A 14269-nucleotide genomic window follows, 5' to 3' on the forward strand; every position below is an offset into this window, starting at 1 on the left:
TAAACTCCAGGGAAGAGTCCAAATTTGTGGCTACTATAGTATCCAGCATCATTCTTCACATAAACAATGAAGGTAATGAGCAACTGCTTATATCAGGCACTGTGTTAAGTACCTGACATGTTTCCTCAGTGTATCTTAACTAGCATCACCAATCCAAACACCAGGACTAAAAACCTGAAGTCATCCTCTATTCCCTCTCTTAAGCTACTAATCTTCCCAGGTTTGTCTAACTCTTAATTAAAATGCTCTATTAATGCCCTATATATGAGTAAGATAATCCATGTAAAATCCATATGCACAGGTACTAATGTAAGTGTTAACTATGTTAACTATGATTTTTACTATATACATCATTATCCCATTTCCTCTCTTCATACACACGCAGCTAGTAAAAAGAATATTCCTAGAAAGGCAAAAGGTACAAAAAATACCAACTTGGTTTATTGGATAAAAAGAGTGGTAAAATGGACATAAAACCAAAAGTCAGAACAAGACATTTTCACATCCTCCCCCATCTCAAAACCGTACTTCCCATCATCTGGGTTAGGATGTTAAGGAGCCAGAGCCCCCTAAAATCCTTTACTCTTCACCTGCACTGGAAGCAAGGCCTGTAGTAGGAGAACCCAGGAGAGGAGGAGGTCAAAGGCAACCTTACTCCTGTCTGCCCCTTCACTCCTAAAGTCTCCGGATTGGAGGGAAGTAGGGAAGGAATAAGCGAGCCAAAAGGGCTAGGACTGGCCTCCAGGGCCCAAGCCCAGGCTGTCCTAGAGATGGCTATCCTTGTCCCTATTCAATCCTTAATAGGTACCATTCTCAGGCCTTGAGGGAGAGAAGAAAGGGGATAGTTGGTTCAAGAACCAGATGTGGTCTCCAAACCCTCCCCCAGGGTTGGTAAAAGCTCTGAAAGTAACCTGACTAGGGGTGGGAAAACCACACTTTTTCCCTCCCACCCAACCAAGAGGTAAAAAGGAATTCCTGGGGACATAGCAAGCCCAGCTCCTCTTAAATCTCCACGTCGCTTTCCTTGTCGTTGTCATGATCTCCATCATAGAATTCATTGGGCGCCTCTGGCCTACAAAGCAAGGGAAGAGAGAAAGAGAGGTCAGGCTCTCACTCTCCAAGTTCCATCTTCTCCCACGTAGGCACCCTGTCTGGAGCCACTTCTCAGGCCCCCACTGTCAGGGAACCACTCCTCTCCTTCTGTTGGTAGAGACTGCTTGCTATTCATTCATCCACTCACGTAGTCAATAAACATTTCCTGACAGACTACTCTGTGCCAGACACTGTCATAAGCCTTAGCGAGACAGGAGAGAATAAACCAGACGACATTTCTGCCTATCCTCAAAAAACTTACCTAATAAATGAGGCTGACAATAACTAACAGAGTAAAAACAAAAACACGGTAATTTCAGATGGTGGAAAGCACTATGAATAAAATGAAATAAAGGGATGTGACTAAGAGTTATGGGAGGAAAAGGGTAAAATTTCAGACAGGATTATTAGGAACAGTTGTTCTGACTAGGTAAGACCTGAAGACTAAGAAGCTGGACAGGCAAATATCTCAGGAAGATGACTTCAAGCTGTAAGAAAACCAAGTACAGAAGTTATAAGGTTATAAGGCAGACAGGTGAGAGAAGTGAGAGAAGGAGGTCAAGACAGCTAGAAGAGAGAGAGTCATTAGGAATGAGACCAGGGATGAGGGTAAGGGCCAGCACGCAGGGCCTTTTAAAGTCATCGTCAGAAATTTGGACTTTCTTCTAAGCACAATAGAAAGGAGCACTTTTAGTAGAGGAGTTGCTGCTGCTGCTGCTGCTGCTAAGTCACTTCAGTCGTGTCCGACTGTGTGTGACCCCATAGACGGCAGCCCACTAGGCTCCCCAGTCCCTGTGATTCTCCAGGCAAGAACACTGGAGTGGGTCGCCATTTCCTCCTCCAGTGCATGAAAGTGAAAAGTGAAAGGGAAGTCGCTCAGTCGTGTCCGACTCCTAGCGACCCCATGAACTGCAGGCTACCAGGCTCCTCCGCCCATGGGATTTTCCAGGCAAGAGTACTGGAGTGGGGTGCCATAGCCTTCTCCAAGGAGAGTAGTGACATACTGTACACCTGTATGTAGTGGGTGAAGGGATATGAAAGCGATACAAGGCCTGATATGTACCCAATTCTGATGTCTTTTTGGAAAACTATTCTCTGGGAGAATATGAATAACTAAGTTATCTTGCCCATAGCTGTTAACTGTGAAAGAAGGGAGAAAGTCATCAAAGAGAAGTGGGGAACAAAATCAGGAAAGACTCCCTCTGCCTGGAGAGCAGAGTCTCAGTTACCTCTAAGTGTGCAAGGGTAAAAGGTGAGGAGTCAGAGACTCGGGTTTGAATCTCAGCCCTGGTATTTAACTTGCTGTGAGAACTTAGGAAAGCTACTTAACCTCTCTGAACCTTAGATTCCTTTTCTGTTAATTTAAGAATAGCACCTCTCAGGGTTGTCGGATGGCAAGAGAATGAAGACTTGATGGCATTGTATCATGTATAATTTAATATAAATATCATATCCTATATAGCTGATATGCTACAAGCATCAAAGATAAGGAACTCAGTGGGTAGTCCAACAGTAACAGGGCTTAGGACAGGAAGAGGCCAGAGGCTTCTGCTGGCTGTTGAGAACAGGCTGTATAATGCAAAGACAAGGCCCAGATACCAGCCTGGAATCACAGATGAAAAAAACAAACTTTTCCAAAAGGAAGAAACTGAAAAACAGATTTTTAAGAAGATCAATTTCCAGAAGTCAAGCCTCAGAGACCTGGAGAAGCTGAGATGGAGATGAGGGGTCAAAAATGATCCCTGAGGCCAGATATTCAGATACATCCTTAACCAAGAGAGGAAATGAAGGGGTGCACATGGAGGAGAAGGGTTGGAGTGGTCCCAAGAGTCTAAGCTGTAAAGCCCAGGTCCAGCAGAGAGATCTGGAAGTATGAACTCTTAAGACAGAGAGAAAATTCTGGAAAGGACTGAGAAGCCCATCAGACTCTGCAGCAGAGTCGACTCAGACTTCTTAACAGTGCGTGGGAGCAGGACCAGGTGTCCTGCAAACATCCAGCTGTGGTTATCCCCAGTCACATAAGGAAATCTGTTCTCTATTAAATGCATCTGTTTCTGCACTTCTGGGTTTTCTTGTCTTTTTCCTTCATTTTTCAGAAAAGCTTGTTTCAGCTTTTGTGTTTTTTTTAAGTCTATTCTGGTTGGTTTTTCCCCTAATTCAGTGCATCTGTAAATATTTTAATATGTATCTCAGGAAGGTAAAGATTTTTAAAAAAACACACATACACACAATACAACTATCACACCTGAAAAAATTAACAGAGGAAAGAAATCTAAGGGCCTTACAACAGCAGTATATGTACAGTGACCTGTCCAGCTTGGAATCTGGAAGGAGTTAGTAAAATGCTGGCAAGAATATAAACTGTTATAGACTGTCTGGAAGGCAATTTGGCAACAAATAAAAAAAAACTTTACTGCACACAGCCTTTGACCTAGCAACAACAAGTCTAGGAATCTAACCCATTCAAGCACTCAAAGATGTATATTTACGGGGATTCACTGCTACATTCTTTGTAATAGTGAAAAAAACAGGAAATAATGTAAATGCCTGTCAATGGCACTTGGTTAAATTATGCTATGTCCACACAATGGAATATTATACAACTAATTAATGAAGCAGATTTTTATATATATTGGCACAGAAAGATACACTGGTAAAAAAAAAAACTTGGAAATTGTAGAACATGTACAGAATGATCCAACTTTTATTTAAAAAAAAAAAAGGTTGCACAACACTGAAAATGAGTGTATGTGTGCCCTTGTGTTTATACATAAATGTTGAACAGTGCAATTGTAATCTACAGAAACTGGAACATGGACTTAGAACTGGACATGGAACATGAAACTTAGAACTGGACATGGAACAACAGACTGGTTCCAACTCAGGAAAGGAGTACGTCAAGCATGTATATTGTCACCCTGCTTATTTTACTTATATGCAGAGTATATCGTGAGAAACGCTGGGCTGAATGAAGCACAAGCTGGAATCAAGATTGCTGGGAGAAATATCAATAACCTCAGATATGCAGATGACACCACCACCCTGATGGCAGAAAGTGAAGAACTAAAGAGCCTCTTGATGAAAGTGAAAGAGGAGAGTGGAAAAGTTGGCTTAAAGCTCAACATTCAGAAAACGAAGATCATGGCATCTGGGTCTCATCACTTCATAGCAAATACATGGGGAAACAGTGGAAACAGTGACAGACTTTATTTTTCTGGGCTCCAAAATCACTGCAGATGGTGACTGCAGCCATGAAATTAAAAGACGCTTACTCCTTGGAAGAAAAGTTATGACCAACCTAGACAGCATATTAAAAAGCAGAGACATTACTTTGCCAACAAAGGTCCATCTAGTCAAGGCTACGGTTTTTCCACTAGTCATGTATGGATGTGACAGCTGGACTATAAAGAAAGCTGAGCGCAGAAGAATTGATGCTTTTGAACTGTGGTGTTGGACAAGACTCTTGAGAGTGCCCTGGACTGCAAGGAGATCCAACCAGTCCATCCTGAAAGAGTTCAATCCTGGGTATTCATTGGAAGGACTGATGTTGAAGCTGAAACTCCAATACTTTGACCACCTGATGTGAAGAGCTGACTCATTGGAAAAGACCCTGATGCTGGGAAAGACTGAAGGCAGGAGGAGAAGGGGACAACAGAGGATGAGATGGTTGGATGGCATCACCAACTCAATGGACATGAGTTTGAGTAAACTCTGGGAGTTAGTGATGGACAGGGAGGCCTGGTGCGCTGCAGTCCATGGGGTCACAAAGAGTCAGACACGACTGAGCAACTGAACTGAACTGAAAAGTTTTACAATAAATGTATGTCACTTACATCATTAAATCAGGGCAAAAAAAAAAGTATGGGATGGTTGTATACTGAAGAAGGTAAACTGAGGACAATTAGACTAATGCTGTCTAACTTACTTTTTCCCTCTTAACTTCCCCCAAAGCTTGCTGGAATTCCCCGCTCTTATGTCCCTGCTCCAGACCTGCTGTAGTTTTCCTCGGGACCCCTCTCCTCCGCATCAGCCTCATCAGTCCTGTCGTAGGTTAGGAGGTCTGCCGGCACATCGTGAATCTGGACACTAGGTGCATGGTTCAGCATCTTCAGGTTTTCAAAGATTGTCTGGCGGATCTGGTCCAGATACTGGTTGGGGATGAGGAACAGACAATGAGCAGCTCCCAGTGACTCCCAGGATGTCAATGCTTGTAGCTGCCTTTTGTCCCTGCAGTCCTAGTTGCAGTCCCATTTTGCATCTTAGTTGGAATCCCCCAGCTGGTAACTGTCCCTCCTCCCAACCCTGACTGCCTGTGCTTTCACCGGGGCTGCCTCCTAGCTGATAACAGAGATAGTGATGGCTGAGATTCTCTTCCCTGGTTTTTCTGATTTCCCACATCCTGGACCTTTCCTGGGCTCCTCCACCCTTGTGCTCAGCTTCTTCAAGCTGCTGACCTGGCGTGAATTCTGATTCTCGATGCGGGTGCTGACATCCGGATGGAGCGTGAAGTCCGGGGCAAAGTACTCGAAGTATTCTTGGGGAAAAAGGAGGAGACATGATGGCTCCAACAGACACAGGCAGGTCCCAAGAGTTGCCTATCTCTTTCCTTTCCATCCAAAACCCCCACATAACATCTCAACCTTTTTCCCCGCTCTGGGCCCAGGGGTTTAGTCTGCAGAATTCTGAGAAAGTCAAACTTCCCACCCACTTTCAAACCAGGCCATTCTATGGTCTTGTGAGAATGGCCTTCTTGCTGTGGAGGCATGGTCCCCCTTGCATGTGTGGAATGGTCCTTACCGCTATAGGGAAGCTCTTCACTAATGGCCTCTTCTACCAGCAGCGATGTCTCATATGTCCTGAAACAAACCAGCAGAGCAGGGCAGGCTGAGCGAGAGGGCTGAAAGGTCCACTGGCCATCTCTCAGGGAGAGCCCCTAGCTCACACTGTACAAGGGAGAGGAGGAAAAATGGGGGCATGCTCACCAGCAGCGGGCAACATTCCGGACAGTGTAGCCACCACCACCTAGCACCAGTAGAGGGATATTGAAGCTCTTGACATATTCAACGCATTCCCTGTTAAAAGAAACCAGAGTAATGGGGTGGAGGAAGTTACCGAAAGCCAGAGAACACACTTCTAGAGACTAACTGGAAAGGGGTACAAGGAAACTAGAAATGTTCTGTATCTACTAACGCATATATATGGAATTTAGAAAGATGCTAACAATAACCCTGTGTACGAGACAGCAAAAGAGACACTGATGTATAGAACAGTCTTATGGACTCTGTTACAGAGGGAGAGGGTGGGAAGATTTGGGAGAATGGCATTGAAACATGTATAATATCATGTATGAAACGAGTTGCCAGTCCAGGTTCGATGCACGATACTGGATGCTTGGGGCTAGTGCGCTGGGACGACCCAGAGGGATGGTATGGAGAGGGAGGAGGGAGGAGGGTTCAGGATGGGGAACACATGTATACCTGTGGCGGATTCATTTTGATATTTGGCAAAACTAATACAATTTGTAAAGTTTAAAAAAAAAAAAAATGTCCTGTATCTTGATCTTGGTAGTGAAAATCATTGAGTTATATCCCTGAGATATGTGCACTTTATTGTCTGCACGTTGTGTCTCAGTGAAATTTAAAACAGAGTGCACTCTCACCTCTGTCCTGCTCAGCACCCACCCTGGCACCCCCCCTGTTAATCAACTAGTCTCACCAATGTACCAGCAAGTGCTGTCAGTTTAGCCACCAAAATATAACTCACATCACCTACCTCTCTCCACTGCCACCTCCTCCAACTTAGCCCCCTAAGACAACACCAAGAGCTCCCTAACTGGTCTTCTCAATTCCACTCCTGTGTGCCCAGCCTCACCACAAACCGTTCTCCATTCAGCACTCAGAGCAGTTGGTTTTTTTTTGGCCATGCCACAAGGCATGTGAGATCTTACTTCCCCAACTAGGGATCAAGCCCATGCCTCTTGCAGTGGAAGTTCAGAGTCCTAACCACTGAACTGACAGGGAAAGCTGGATCATGTCACTTCCCTGCTTAAAACCTGTCAACAGTTTCCTAACACATCTGAAATATAATCCAGACTTCTTAGCAAGGTCTAAAGGCTCTGCACGACCCCAGCGCTGCCAACTTCTCAGATATCACCTCAAACCACCTCCAGCCTGCTCTGTATTCCACCTGACTGGTTTTACTTCATCTCCTCCACGATACCCCTCTGCCCTGTCTCAGTGTGTCTGCATGTGCTCTTCTCACCGCTTGGGATGGACCGCTCTATGTTCCTCTTATGGCTCACTCCTTTTAGGCTCCAGGTCTCAGCTCAGAATTTTGGAAAATTCTTTCCAAATCATGGTATCTCAAGTAGTTTCTCCACTGTTATCCCGTATCTTAGCTTTCTATCTTTTTCTTCCATAGAATTTATAACAATCTGCCTGTCTTGTTTGCTTACTTATAGTTTTGCCTGTTTCCTAGGCTGAACCGTAAACTCCATGGGAGTTCCCTGACTGCTTCCCCATCTCCTAGTACAATGCCTGGAACACAACAGGTGCTTAATAAAAACCTAATGTGAATTTTGCCAACCGGGGAACACTGCTTAAGATGACACTGCTGGTTCAAAGTAAAACATGTAGCTATTTTTGAGTCCCAAAAGGAGGTGAGGCCTGTTTCCCAGCTACCCCTGTTCCATGGATTGAGGCCCAAGGCCACTTGAAAACCTGGAGGAGTGGAAGAAGAGCAGTTCTCACCCGTGTCCTCGAATGCTGAGGTTGAAGCAGCCCAATCGATCACAGCCCAGAGAGTCAGCTCCACACTGCAAAAATCAAAACCCCAGGTGGCTGCAGTGAGAGAACTACTCAGAATGTCACCAATGTCCTTCACTTCCCTTCCCCCACCAGCCTAGGGATTCTCCTCTTTCCTGCTCTCTTCCCTCAAGCCTGAGTGCCTGAGGAGGCACGGACAGTATTACCTGGAGCACAATGCACGTGGGTTGGTAGAAGTCCACCACCTGGTTGATAACTGGCTGGAAAAGGTGCTTGTAACCTGGGAGAGGGCCAAAGATGGGCACCTGGCACCCCAAGGGGATGGGGAGACAGGGAACAAAAGGAAAAAGGGGGTTCAGAGAGCGTGTAGCCCAGGAAAGGGGCAACCCAAAGGGACAACCATTGGTTCCGAACTTCTGGGTGGGGAAGTTCATGAGACTTCTGGAGGGACTGATGGAAGCTAATGACCTTTTTCCCAGAAAAATGCACATACACACAATATGTTGCATACAATTTCCGGGGAGTTCATGGTCCCTCTGAAGGCCATTCATCCTGAAGGACACCTGGCCCAACAGTAGACAATACCAGGCAGAAGAGGTTAACTCAAGGAGAGAGAGAGAGAAGGAGCCTAGTGAGCAGGAAGAAGACTTTAGTACGTACTCTGGTCATCAATGCCGTCCCGCAGGGGTACGTTGAGGCAGTAGTAGCGGCCACTCTCTGCTCCAACTTCATACATGTCACCTGTGGGGGACAGTGAGGGTGGGGGCGCCAGCTGCTTCAACCCCACCATGTACTCTGAGGGCCTCTCACTCCATCTATGTACGTCCGCCACATACTCCCTCAAACTACTAAGTCTCTTGCAGCTTGTGTTCATTCAGCAGATACTCTCAGAGGGCCTACTATGAGCCAAGCTGTGAACTAGGTATGGGGATACAGCAGGAAAAAGAACTAATGAAATAAATGAAATCCCACCAAGCTCATATTCTTGGGAGGTAGGCATGATTACATGGGAGACAGTAAACAAAACAAAACCCCACAATAAATTCAAACAGCAATCAGTGCTTGAAAAGAAAAAAGCAGAGTGATGTGACAGAGTAACAGGGTGATCAGGAAAGGTTTCTCCAAGGAGGGGCCACCTGAACTGAGACCTGAGCCTGCGGAGGAGGCAGTCATGGTAAGAGCTGAGGAGTATGAAGGGGACAGGCATTCCTATTTCCATACCTGTGCCAGGGAAGAAGTAGTTTCCGTATTTGTGGAAAGATACTGTCATGACTCGGTCAGTGAGGTAGAAGGCTTCCTGAACCCCATCGCCGTGGTGGATGTCAATATCAATGTAGAGCACCCGAGGGTGGTACCTGGGGTGAAGGCAAAGCCAGCGTCTGAGGTAGAGGTGAACCCCAGGAGGAAAAGCCCCCAACCCACTCCTCCCAAACACAAGGCCAGAAATTATGAAGAGTCTACTTTGGCCCAAGTCACCTGAAACCTAATACTACCAGTTCCCTAAGGGCAACCCTGGGGCTCCAGCCTGGAGGCAGGGACAGGAGAGGGATGTGCAGAGAAGGCTGAAATGTGAGCAGGCAGCGGGGAATCTGCAGCAGAGCACAGGAAGAGGCAGCCTGAGAAAAGCATCAAGAACTTGGGAGAAGCTAGTGTGGGGCTGGAGGTCAGGGTCAGGGCCAGGACAGTCTCAGACCTCAGCCAAGAGCCTCGTAAGTGGCCCCATCTCCTCCCAGGCTACTTACTTGAGCAGCTCCAGGATGCCAATCACAATGTCATTAACATAGCAGAAACCAGAAGCCTATGGTAAGATAGTATAGTGGTATTACAAAGAGGAACAATTCCTCCACCCAGCTGCCCCCCAACTGCCATCCTGATCTCCTACCCTAGCAGAGCTGTTGTCTCCCCCATTACCTCCTCACTCACCTCAAACTTCTTGGCGTGGTGCAGACCACCAGCCCAGTTAATGGCAATATCACAGATCTGAAAGACAAACACCCAACTCATAGTCCTTCTCCTGCCCAGCCCCAAAGCTGGGAGCTCAGGATCATGGTTAAGGCCTGGGATTCAGGGACCCACAGAAAGGGGGAAACAGGACTCGGGGTATAGCTACCTTGTTGTTCAGCTGGGTTGCTCCTTGCAGAGATGCGCCTGTGTAACGGGAGCAGAACTCAAACAGCCCGGGAAACACGGGGCTGCAGGAAGAAGAGCAAGTCGGAGCCCTTTTTCCTCTGTCCACTTCCTTCCTTCACCTTTCTCCCCAGCCCAAAGCCCTTTAGTCTCCTTTCTTCAATAACCCCGTCTGCCCCTCCTACATACATACCCAAGTTACCTGCAAATTTATTCAACAAATATTTTGGACCAAACCACATACTGAGACTTGTTCAAGGCACTGGATGGGAAGTAGAGAAGCGCAGTGACAGTAGTGCTAATTGCACCAAGAGCATTCCCAGGGCCCAAGGCGGTGGCCTGAGGGTGGACCTTACATTCCCAGACCTATAAAGTGAACTCAAAACTAGCAGGAGCAATAACACAAAAAAACAAGAAAGCTCCCAAGACAGCATGTGCCTGAACAACCCAATGAGCAGGGTAGTGTGTGCGGGACAGACCTCTGGGGCTGGTGTGGTAAAGAAAGCCTTCATGGCATGAAGCTTTGTGGTGGCTTGAAGGCTGCGAAGGCCCTGGAGAGGCTGACTGGAGAACAAAGGGTATTCTGAGAAGACACCCTGTGCAGCAGAGATGTGGGGATAAGGTTGGGAAGGCGCTCAGTGCCAGCCTAAGGAGTCGGCCTCAATTCTCCAGCCGAGGCTGCTTCTACTGGTAGGCTCTTTTGGGGAAACCAATTGGTGTAATGTTTAAAAACCTAGCCTCTGGACCTGATCCCGCCACTGCCACTGTCCAGGCTAAGTTATCAATATCTCCTCAAATTTCAATGTATGTACTTAATGCTTACCATCATGAAAAGGACTATTACATCTCAGGGTTGGTGTAAGAATTAAGTGGATATACCAGGAATCCTCAGCACAGCAGAGTTAATTACTCAAGAAACTGTAGCTATTGTAGGAAACTATAGGATCAACAGCCTCATTTCTTCAAAAAATAAATTCAAGGAATTCCCTGGCAATCTAGTGGTTAGGACTCCATGTTTTCACTGCTGGGGGCCTGGGTTCAATTCCTGGTCAGGGAACTAAGGTCCTGCAAGCCAAGGCATGGCAAAAATAAATAAATAAATTCAAAGGCGAGAAGGAAACATTAAGGGTTAAAAGTCTTACAAGATGGAGCCACCAAATACAATATGTGGACCTTGTTTAAATCCTAATTTAAATAAATCAACTGCAAAAAAGAAAAAAATGTGAGAAAATTGGAGAAATTTAAGTACTAACTGCATATTTGATGATATAAATTACTGTTGATTTTTCAGGTGTGATGATACTATGCGTTTTTTTAAAGAGTATCATTTGGAGATATATAGTAACATATTTATAGACAAAAGGGAGTGACATCTCAAATTAGCTTTAAAATAACCTAACGTGCGGGGACACAGATGAAGCAAGATTAGCCATCTGCTCTAAGTGTTGCAGCTCGGTGATAGATAGATGGGGGTTCACTGTACTATTCTACTTGCAGAAATGTTTAAAATTTTCCCTAATAAATAAAAAGTTTAAAAATGAATGGAGCAGATGGCAGCTGTTGTGGCCACTCTCTTTTAGTGGATGCAGACTAGAATGGAAGCAAGGATCATGGTTTATCTTTGTTGGCCACCTTTTCCCCACAAGACCTAACTCTGAGCTGACTTCTCATATGAAATAAACTCAATATAAACGTGGTCGTACCTAAACACTCTCTTGCTTTTTAAAACCCTCCAATGACTTCTCCCTACTCTAGAAGTTAAAAACCCCAATTCATAATAGGACTGTTTATTTTTTAAAGGCCCTACCTATCTCTTTAGACACAATTCAGATCACTCTTTAGATTTTGGGTGGCCTTTTTTCTGTTCCCTAAATAAGTCACACTCTGTCCTAATGCAGACCCTTAGGGCATGTTGTCCCTACTTCCCATTCCTCCCCTCATCCTCCATCCTCCCAACTATCTTTCACCTAATTACTTCCTACTTTCTTTAGAACTCAGCCCAATCTTCATTACTTCCTCTAGGAAGCTGCCACTGACCCGCCCCAGCCCAGGCTAGATAATTCTCCCATGTCTGCCCTCTCATTGTCATGTACCGCTCCTCTAGAGGACTTAGCACAAGGGCTATATTAAAATTGTGTTGCTTTGTTTATCATTGCATCCCTAGCACTTAGCACAGGGCCTGGCCTAGAGCCAATAATCAATCAATATTTGTTGAATAAGCAAACAAGTAAATGATGATTCATTGACAAGTATCCCCCCCTCCCCACCCCTACTTATCTTCCCACTGCTGCCATGAGACCTCACTGGAGTATTCTCACTGAAATGCCTGGCATCAAGGTGCCTGGCATCAAAGGTCCCAGTTCTCCCCTTACCAGTCATCGCCCACGTTGAAGGCATTAAGGCTCTTGGTAAAGCCTTGCATATTGGTGGGGCTGACTCTCTGCAGGAAGTCAATGTAGTCCTCAGAGTGGAAGCGGCACATGTCATGCTGGGAGGCCTGGTATGGCTTGAAGACCTTGAGAGGGAAACACAAGATAAAGTCAGGCAGGGTCAGTCCTACTCATCCGGCTGAGACTGACCACACTGAGCCCAGCCCTGGGGACTATCCAAAACCACACACAGCAGTCCCCTCGCCCCCTCCTCCCAATCCTTGTTATTCTATGAGACAAAGGTCCATGAAGAAGGGAGACTCTGATTAGCTTGGGAGTTTCTTATGATCAAGCCCTCTAAAGACCACTGGGCCTGCCTTTTCCTTCCTAACTCCAGCCCAGCCTTTTCTCCCTTCTCAAACCTTAACTCCCTTAACCTGCCCTGTTCCCTGGCTCTCCTATTCCTGATTCTCTTCATACTCATCTCCCCTGGGTGCTGACTCTGTCCTCTCTCTCCTCTGAGTTCTTCTTAATTTTGGAATCAAATAATATGGGACACACAACAACCTTCTAATTAAAACTCAAGATGCCCAGGTGCTAAGCCAGAGATTTATTAGGTCTTGAGAGAGGGTCACACACTTTATAAATTGGACAAGAGCAAAAAATTTTCCCTCCCCAGAAAATGCTCACAGGCACACATAGGCAAACAATTTCAAGAGTCAGAGATTCAGGCATTAACATCACCTCAGTCGTTTCTATGATCAATTCACTAGTCTGTGGCTCAGCACGAGCAGTGGACACTCATTCATACTACTGGCTAATTCCCCTTGGATTGCATAAGGGCCGTATGTTATGATCCCATATCACACTGCTATAAATTCCAAGCCAGAGACAGACAGGATGTGTATACAGGGGGAGATGGAGGGATGAGTAGTAATTAAGTGGAACTCTGTGTGGGGGCGGGGGTATTCTAGATTGAAAAGGGAATATCCAGGACACCTCCAACTGTCCTCCACACACATACACATTTACACACAGGACTGCAAAGTCCTCCCTAGAACTCTAGCTTGGCGGTGGAGAGAGGTGGCAGAGGAAAAGGAGTGGGAAATGAGGGTAAACCTCACATCCAAATACACTGAGCCAGCCGCTTTCCCTTCTCTGAGGCCACAGAACTGTCCTAAGATGCAAGGGAGGGAAATACTCTGTGTCTGCAAACAAGCTCCACTCCACCCTAACCGTAGGCCAAAGTTTGGTCCACTTGGGGTCAGAAGGTGGCCGACCTAAAAACTAACTTTCATTAAGTCAGTGGATGCACCCACCAACACTCTGCATATGGGGGTGCTCCTGGTTCCTTCTATCCACCTCCCCCTTGCCAGGGGTGGGTCACTCTTGATGCATTCAGTGCAGCCTACCTATCCCTAAGGCCGCAGCTCGTCCCCACCCTCAATCCCCAGCAGAAGCCGTGAGACTCACGATCATCTTCTTATAGAGGCCGTAGTGCAGGACCAGACTATGAGTCAATGCCAAGCGATGGGGCTTCATAGGGTGACCAGCCCCTGGGGGTGGGAGAAGAGAGTTCGTCAGTACCCATCCCTGGAGTTGTAGGCCCGGCTTCGAAACCTCCGCGTCCCGAAATCCCTCGCGTGCAATGTTGCTCCCTCACCGTAGTGGAAGTTGCCCACGTCGGGGTCGTAGAAATAAGCCACAGTCTTGGCCATGGTGCCGGCGGGACCAGGCCCCGCGCCTCCGCCGCCAGCCTGGCCGCCTGCCCCACCCCCAGCCTTGCGTGCTGCGTAAGCACGCTGCCTGCCTCTGCGGAACCAGGAAACCCAAGCCCGACTCCCCTAGACCACGCCCAGGCCACGCCTCCTGCGGAGTTCCGCCCTCAGCTCGCTCCGCCCTTCTAGGTCTGGGGCA

At 46.6% G+C, this 14269-nt stretch overlaps 1 protein-coding gene across 1 annotated transcript; it reads right to left on the reverse strand.

Annotated features, from left to right (window-relative positions):
• Positions 1-419: 419 nt before the first annotated feature.
• HDAC3 (histone deacetylase 3) lies at positions 420-14164 on the reverse strand. The gene is made up of 15 exons (XM_019965122.2): positions 14016-14164; positions 13826-13908; positions 12356-12498; positions 9967-10048; positions 9780-9836; positions 9599-9654; positions 9078-9211; positions 8517-8597; positions 8063-8136; positions 7842-7906; positions 6075-6164; positions 5890-5948; positions 5547-5626; positions 5083-5240; positions 420-1072 (listed from the first exon to the last, which is right to left on the reverse strand). Exons 1-15 carry the CDS (start codon positions 14068-14070, stop codon positions 1003-1005), a joined length of 1287 nt encoding a protein of 428 aa, XP_019820681.1. The 5' UTR covers positions 14071-14164; the 3' UTR covers positions 420-1002.
• Between the last annotated feature and the right edge of the window lie 105 nt (positions 14165-14269).

The sequence above is a fragment of the Bos indicus genome, chromosome 7 (assembly GCF_029378745.1).
Source record: "Bos indicus isolate NIAB-ARS_2022 breed Sahiwal x Tharparkar chromosome 7, NIAB-ARS_B.indTharparkar_mat_pri_1.0, whole genome shotgun sequence".
In the NCBI taxonomy this organism is placed as follows: Eukaryota; Metazoa; Chordata; class Mammalia; order Artiodactyla; family Bovidae; genus Bos; species Bos indicus.

Bases quoted from the DNA above. Each gene is read 5' to 3' on its own strand.
- HDAC3 (XM_019965122.2), bottom strand. From the start codon at position 14,070: ATGGCCAAGACTGTGGCTTATTTCTACGACCCCGACGTGGGCAACTTC. The intron at 13,909-14,015 runs GTGAGGGAGCAA...TCCCACCCCCAG, and splicing joins CGTGGGCAACTTCCACTACG to GGGCTGGTCACCCTATGAAG. The intron at 9,655-9,779 runs GTGAGTGAGGAG...ATCTTACCATAG, and splicing joins ACCACGCCAAGAAGTTTGAG to GCTTCTGGTTTCTGCTATGT.